At 55.0% G+C, this 7,309-nt stretch overlaps 1 protein-coding gene and 1 pseudogene across 1 annotated transcript; both read left to right on the plus strand.

Moving 5' to 3' along the window:
* The first annotated feature begins 2,044 nt into the window (after positions 1-2,044).
* Positions 2,045-3,779, plus strand: LOC120663838. Its single transcript, XM_039942777.1, has one exon. It carries the CDS (start codon positions 3,117-3,119, stop codon positions 3,639-3,641), a length of 525 nt encoding a protein of 174 aa, XP_039798711.1. The 5' UTR covers positions 2,045-3,116; the 3' UTR covers positions 3,642-3,779.
* A 181-nt stretch (positions 3,780-3,960) lies between these two features.
* Positions 3,961-5,570, plus strand: LOC120668026 (annotated as a pseudogene).
* The last annotated feature ends 1,739 nt before the right edge of the window (positions 5,571-7,309 follow it).

The following is a 7,309-nucleotide window of genomic DNA, read 5'->3' on the forward strand; positions in this document are numbered from 1 at the left end:
AAACCGCCGCACCCCCGCTGGCCTCCGCCGGCCCGCTGCGGCGCCAGCGCGTGCCAGCCGTCGGATCAACCCGCGCCTCTCCCCTGGCCGTATAAAACGGCGGTCGGCCGCCCCCCAAACCCTAACTTCATTTTCTCCCTCCCCTTCTCTCTTTTCTCCACCCGGCAAACCGAGCGAGCGGAGGGTGGAGCGAGCGACGGCGGCGAGCGGCGCGGAGCGCCTCGCCGGCGCGGAGGAAGGAGGCGGCACCGCCGAGCTCCGCTCCCCGGAGTGGCGTGCCGCGAACGCGGGCGCGCAGCTTCGTCGAGTGTTGCTCGACGGTGCCCTAAGGGCACCTCGCCGGCCGCGCGTAGATCTGCAGCGGCGGCGACGGCGGTCTTCAGATCTGGCGGTCGCCGGCGTGAGGGGTGGCCCCGGCCGGCACAGTGTGCTCGCGAGGCCGCTCGGGACCAAGTCCCGAGCGAGCGCTCGCCATCAGGGTTGCCATGGCGACGACAGCGGCCACCACGGCGCTCAGGTAAGCCCATGGCCTCTTCTTTGGATCTTAGGGTTAGGGTTTGGGCAGGATTTGGGGATTTTTCTAGGGTTAGGGTTTCGGCAGTGGTATTTGGGGGTTCTTTAGTGGATTTAGGGTTTCGGGCTGCACGATTTGGGCGCAAAACTTCATGACAGAGGCATAAGCTTATAAAAGATGAACAAAATCACTTAGGTTAAGCATGATTTATGTGCTCAGAGTATTATATAGGGTTCCAATTCGATGCTAACCAAGCTCTTGATGCCATTGTTAGAAGTTCAAGGATCTTAAGCTCAAAATGGAACCACATAGATAACATACCTTGGTCATTAGGGCCTCCCATCTTCTTCTTTCTTAGATCTTGTCTCTTGTTTTTGCCTCTGTGTGAGCATATGTGTGTGTTTGTGTATGTCGGTGGTGATCCCCGGTGATGGTAGCACGCATGGATCAGGTGTTTTTGAACGGGGTTTCCCCCTTCTATTTATATGCCGCTCACCGGGGGGACCGACATCCCATGGTCGGTTCCCGTCCCCGATCAGGACGGGACGGTAACGTTCGTTCCCGTTCCATAATTTTCTTTCATTAGTTTATCTTATCGTTTACTGTATATCATTTAATAAATCACTATTTAAGCTTTACAGATCACAAGTTTTCTAACACTAACCTCAAACCCGGCGGCGCGCCGCCGCCCGTATGCATGCGACGAATATGGCATCACGGAGAACCTATTTCGCCTTCCGATTCTGCTGTGTGTTCATTTCTGATTTCTGAAGTTTTTTTTATGGTCATTCATTTTGGAAGAGCGAACGGCCTGCCGCCCATGACATCAAGGCATGCCATTCTTACTTTGCGTGCATTGGCATGCTGATGAATCCTTCTAGACGCAGCAACAGATCAAGATTATGCACACGGCAAAGTGTGCGGCACATGACATATGACCCGTTTCCGATAGTGCGCTGCGGCTCCTGCGTGGGTACGCGGCGGCGCAGGCCTGAGGCGCCGCGCGCGCTTGCTGCTCGCGGGGCAGCCGGGATCGGGTGTGACGCCGCACTCGCGGGGAAGCCTTCTACTCTTCTGCTGACGTCAATGCACCGACGCAATACTCCGATGCACCGTCGGTTGAACCGGTGCTCAAAAAACTTCTCCTGGACACTTGACATCGTCTCTGATACACAGTACGCTCAATGCACCGATGCACTTTCTTGGACCGTCGGTTCAACCGGTGCCTATAGGCTGATTTGGCTTCGATTTCCTTCTGCACCAAACATCATAGCGTCGGTTCTTCTGACAAGCGTCGGATGCACAGATGCTTAGGCATCGGGCCTAGCTACGCCTATCTTCTCTTGTCTTTGTCATCACTTGAATCTAAAAGTCTGAGAATGATCATCTTAACAATCGTATTAGTCCAAGTGTTATGTTATCATTTGATCACCAAAATCACTCGAAATGACATAAATAGTTCGTTTCACACCGCCTCGCCGACAACCGGGCGTCGAGTTCCTGCCTCTGCGCCACCCCTCGGCCGTCGCCATGCGCAGGTCTCCCGCGCGCGAATACTTGGTTCCACATGTGGCCGCACGGGATTTGCGTTCAACATCGATTCGAGAAGATGACTCCTACAACACTACCTCCACCGGCAATTTGGCCTCGGACCACGGGCCCTTGCCGCCGCCTCAAGAGGCGACGGCACGGCCGTCTCCAAGTGAAATGAGGGGGATTTATGCAAAAACGACAACACACAGACGGCGGAAGAGACCATGTTGTACATGCCCTAAGAAGCATTGGCGCGCATGAATTGCTCGAGCGCTAGACTGGTCTCAATGCAGTTTGCAGCGCCAAGCAGTCTGGCCGGTTTGGTAGCCGTGGCCCGTGGTCCCTCACCCTCACTCCATCTCCACATGGGCGACTGGGAGAGTTCTCTCGAGCTCGCGGCCCGACAAGGCTTCGTGCTTGCCGATTCCGTCCATCTCGTAAGCGCTTGCCGCCTTCTCATCCTCGCAATCGAAACCAGTTTTCCTTCATTCCTTGGTGGTGGCAGCGTGATCCAATCCAAGAAGCGTAGCTGGTTGGATGCATCTCTGCATCGACGTCTCGTCTCGATCGCTCCAGCAGATACCAGAACACCGATCGACGATCGATAAAGCTCTCTCAGTACAGTTCCGAGCCAGCTAGCTGAACAGCAAGGCGATCGGATCCAACTCTGGCTCGATTGTTCGTCAGCACAGGAAGTCTGTGCTCTGCCGGATACTTCTGTCTTTGCGTGCATTTGCATGCTGCAACCTTGTAATTGGAATCCTTCTAGACGCAGCAACAGATCGATAGCATTCATTAGTTGATACTACTCCGTCGGAATAAAAGGACAGATCTTTATGGGTTCTTTATTTGGAAGCTTGGCGTAAAATTTGACCAAATATTTGAGGCTGTGGGGTAGAGTATGTTCTTCATCCCTTGCCTTAAACAGAGAGATCTCAGCCTAATCCAGCTGCCTATGTAACGCCAAGGCGAAGACGACGACCTATCGATTTATCAGGTCAGCTACCCACACACACTATATTCAAGCACGCAAGCACCAAGCACGCAGGTAGCAGCAATCCGTGCCAGAATGAGGACCTCGCTTCTCGCCGTCGCCATCGCCCTCGCCGCCTGCGAGCTCGGCTGCTGCGGCGTCGCGGCCGCCGACGCCGTCGCCGACTCGTGCAACGCGATCCGCGACTTCGTGGACGTGTCCTTCTGCGAGGCGCGGCTGGGGTCCGTCCCGGGTGCCGCCGCCGCGGACCGGCACGGCCACCTCCTCATGGCCGCGGACCTGGCCGCGGCGAGCGGCGCCTCGGCCGGGGACGCCGCGGCGGCGGCGGCGCGCGGCGCGGGCGACCCGGCCGCGCGGGACGCCCTGCGGGCGTGCGCGTTCCTGTACGGCGCGGCGTCGGTGCCGGCGCTGCGGCTCCTGCTCGGGTACGCGGCGGCGCGGGCCTGGGGCGCCGCGCGCGCTCTGCTGCTGCTCACGGGGAAGGCCGGGATCGGGTGCGACGCCGCGCTCGCGGGCCCCGCGGGCGGGATGGCCTCGGCCAACCGCGAGTTCGACCAGCTCTCCGCCATGGCCACCGCGCTCCTCAACGTCGTCGACTAGGTCGCCGGCCGGCGGCGCCCTACCGTTGCATGCATGCACGCGCACGTACCCTGCTCAAGTGGCATTGTTCCTTGCGACATGGCCACATGTGTTGGATCTTCAGTAATTGATCAATAATGTGACCGATTATTAGTTTAACTACTGATTTACTGTGTTCTTGATGCATGCACCGTGCAGTAGATTGCGCGCACGACATGAACGGTAAGATTGAAACAATGGCGACCTGTGCTGTGCTGCTGGTCAGTAGAGCTTGGACACGTAGGCATCGCGCGCGCCGCGGCACGGCGACGGCGACGACGGGTCGTAGCAGAGCGCGGACATGCAGAAGTCCGGCGTGATGTAGTGCCCGTCCAACGATTTGCCGACGTCCTCCAGCGCCGTGTCCGCCACTAGAGGTGCAAACGAGTGCCTCTTAGGGTATCTATTGCCCCTCTTTAGTTTAAAAAATTATACTAATTTCTCAAATCGAACTTCCACTCTGAAAAATTAGTATAAACTTTTGAACTAAAGAGGGGCGGTGGATATCCTTAGGTGCACCTCTTTGCACCCCTACCCGCCACGGCGGCGCCGGAGCCGACGCAGATGACAGCCACGAAGAAGAAAGAGAGCATCAGAGTTGAGGCAGCTCTGTACTAGTCTTTTGTCTGAGGGATGCTATCTATATCTATATTGTACATACTACATCTTTTTGTTTTCGAAATCCATATCTGCATGTATCGGCCAAGAAGATTTACTTATTAATACTTTGCTTGATTTTGGTTCTGGTCTAAGATCACAAGGTCGCAATGCAATGTGTTTTTTCTTGGACAAGCGTGGTATCTGATAAGATCCATCTTTCTTCTTCTCCGTATATAACATTGGATTCAGAACAATTAATGGTCAAACATTTGTTGAAAAGGTGTATGGTTGGGGGAGGTTCTTCCAAAGATTTAGTTTCCACGCCTGTTCAAGATTTGTTGCGATCTTATCAATAATTTTGATGGATCACGGGATGCAATATTCAGAAGGACAGTTGATATCAGAACAACTGGCTCTGCTCAAGATTTGCTCACAAGAATCTTTTTCGCCTTTCTTCACTTGCATGCATTTGCTGAATGCCTGAATTGCCGAAGCATTGTAACTGGACCTTTTAATAGATATAGTATATAATATAAGTTTTTATTGATTGTTTCATACCAAAGAGGATCTTGATGCACAAAAAATAATTTAGCAAATATTTAAGGCCGCGATAAAGATTTTCTTCCCCTGCCTAAAAAGGAGACCAAGTGAAGGAAGACTAGCACACAAAGTAGCATAGGAACCAACCCCACAATGAGGACCTCACTTCTCGCCGCGCCTCTCGTCCTCGCTGTCACCCTCGCCGCCGCGGCGCTGTGCTGCGCCGCCACCATCGCCGACTCGTGCAACGCAATTCGCGACTTCGCAGACGTAGCCTTCTGCGTGTCCCGGCTGCGGTCCGTCCCGGGGGCCGCCTCCGCGGACCGGCACGGCCACCTCCTCATGGCCGCGGACCTGGCCGCGGCGAGTGGCGCCTCAGCCGGGGCCGCCGCGGCGAAGCTGGCGCGCGGCGAGCGCGACCCCGCCGTGCGGGACGCGCTGCAGGCGTGCGCGTTCCTGTACGGCGCGGCGTCGGTGCCGGCGCTGCGGATCATGCGCGGGTACGCAGCGGCACGGAGCTGGGACGCCGCGCACTAGCTGTTCATGCTCGTGCGGCAGGCCGGGGGCGACTGCGACGCCGCGCTCGGCGGCGCTGCGGGCAGGACGATGGCCGCGGCGAACCGCGAGTTCGACCAGCTCGCCATCGTGACCACCGCGCTGCTCAACACCTTCAGCTTGTAGGCTGGCCGCCGGCAGATGGCCGGCGCCACCGCGCCATGATGCTTAAGCTGGGCATGCTTAATCCTGGAGATTCTGTAATAGATCAATCAATAATAAACGTAACCATCTACTGATTCAATCTTTTAAGTTGTTGCATCACACACACGCACTCGTCTGTTTGTGTTTTCTGAATCACGAGCAATTGAGCGTCATGATTCATGAACAATGCATCGTTTGGGCTTGCCGTTCAGTCCTGCGTTGCTTTGCTTCTTAGAAAGAAGACAAGAAGAAAAAAAGCTTCAGCCAAGGACCGACGACGACACGGTAAATCATGCGACCAATCATAGATTTCTTATCGCCTTTGGGAAACGTTTGGAGCAAAGCAAGGAACGGATGACCGCCCCTCCGGAAAATGGCGAGAACGAAGAGACGTTTGTCAGCAGTAAGAGACAGCCAAGAGTGATCGCAGGATGGATTTCCAGAGCGCACAGTGCTGATAACCTATGTAAATACTGTGTTTGACTAGTTAGTTTCTGACGTAGCTTATTCGGTTATTTCTCTGCTTGCAAGGCTTGTGTTGTGTTCTACATTGGGCAAGTGTATGGAATCACCTTGATACACGTGTACAACACCGTTTCAACCTGAGATCAACCAGTGAGCACAGTCACATATTCACTCTGTTCGCTTGGCTTGTCAGCCAGCCAACCAGCAATAATTTTCTCTCATATCAAATCAGCACAAGTCACTAGTCACAGCCAAACAAATCTTTGCGCGGGGGGGGGGGATCTATTTCCTATTCCTAGAAAAGAAATTCGGTTCCTTTGCTGCTCTCCTTATCATCTACTTTTGACAAGGTCCGACTTCTCATTATCATCTGGTTTTATTTTGTGCCAAAGGTTCTCTCTCTTCTTTCTTTAGGCGGTGATGAAAATTTTTCCTCCCCAATTTACTTTTCTTTCGCGTCTGACCAACGTGCGCTCATCAGTGGACCTTTTTTTTTGAGATAGGCTCATCAGTGGACCTGAATGGCCCATCGCCGCAAGCTCTCCTCCATGGGCCACGAGCCCACGATGCGGCCAATGGCGGCCCAAGTCCGTGACGTCATCTACTCACTCCCGCACACACACCTTTCCCGCCACAAATCCGATTTCCTTCCAGCTTCCGCAGTACATTTCCTTCCATTTCGTTCCCCTCCCTCCGGCCTCCGCTTCAAAACCCAGGAGCCTAGACCCTTCTCGATCCTTCCGGAAAATCTTGGACCCCAAGGACTGGGCGCCCACCGCCATGTCCCTCGGCCCCTCCGACGCCGCCATCCAGGCCGCCCGTAACGGCAACCTCCGCCGCTTCAAGGGTATGCTCCTCCTCCGCCGCCGCCGCCGTGAAGCGCGATGTTTCGCTTGGATCCCCTCCCCTCCCGCTGGTTCTACCCGCCCCGCGCGTAATTTGATCCCCGCGATCTCTGTTGGCTGACTAGAAATGGCGAGCAGCTTGGACTTGCGGGGAGTGAGGGGCTCCAAGGGCCGGACCTTGCTCCACTTCGCGACGGCCGAGGGGCGCCTCAAGGTCTGCAAGTTCCTGGTGGAGGGATCGAGGCTCCGCTTCGACTCCACCTCCGCGGAAGGTGAATTATGCCGCCGCCGCCGCCGCTATGAAAGCGATCGGGTGCTCTAGCCTAAAAGGGGGAGGGGGTGAATTAGGCACTATTAAAATCTTAACCTATGGCTCCAACTAGTTTGCACAAAACTTAAACTAATTCAAGCTATCTAGATGTGCAACCACGGTTCACCTTAGTGTAAAACCATCATCCCAAAAGAATTTAGCAACCTATTGCCAATCCTTTCAAGATACTA

Source organism: Panicum virgatum, chromosome 3N (genome assembly GCF_016808335.1).
Source record: "Panicum virgatum strain AP13 chromosome 3N, P.virgatum_v5, whole genome shotgun sequence".
Classification (NCBI taxonomy): Eukaryota; Viridiplantae; Streptophyta; class Magnoliopsida; order Poales; family Poaceae; genus Panicum; species Panicum virgatum.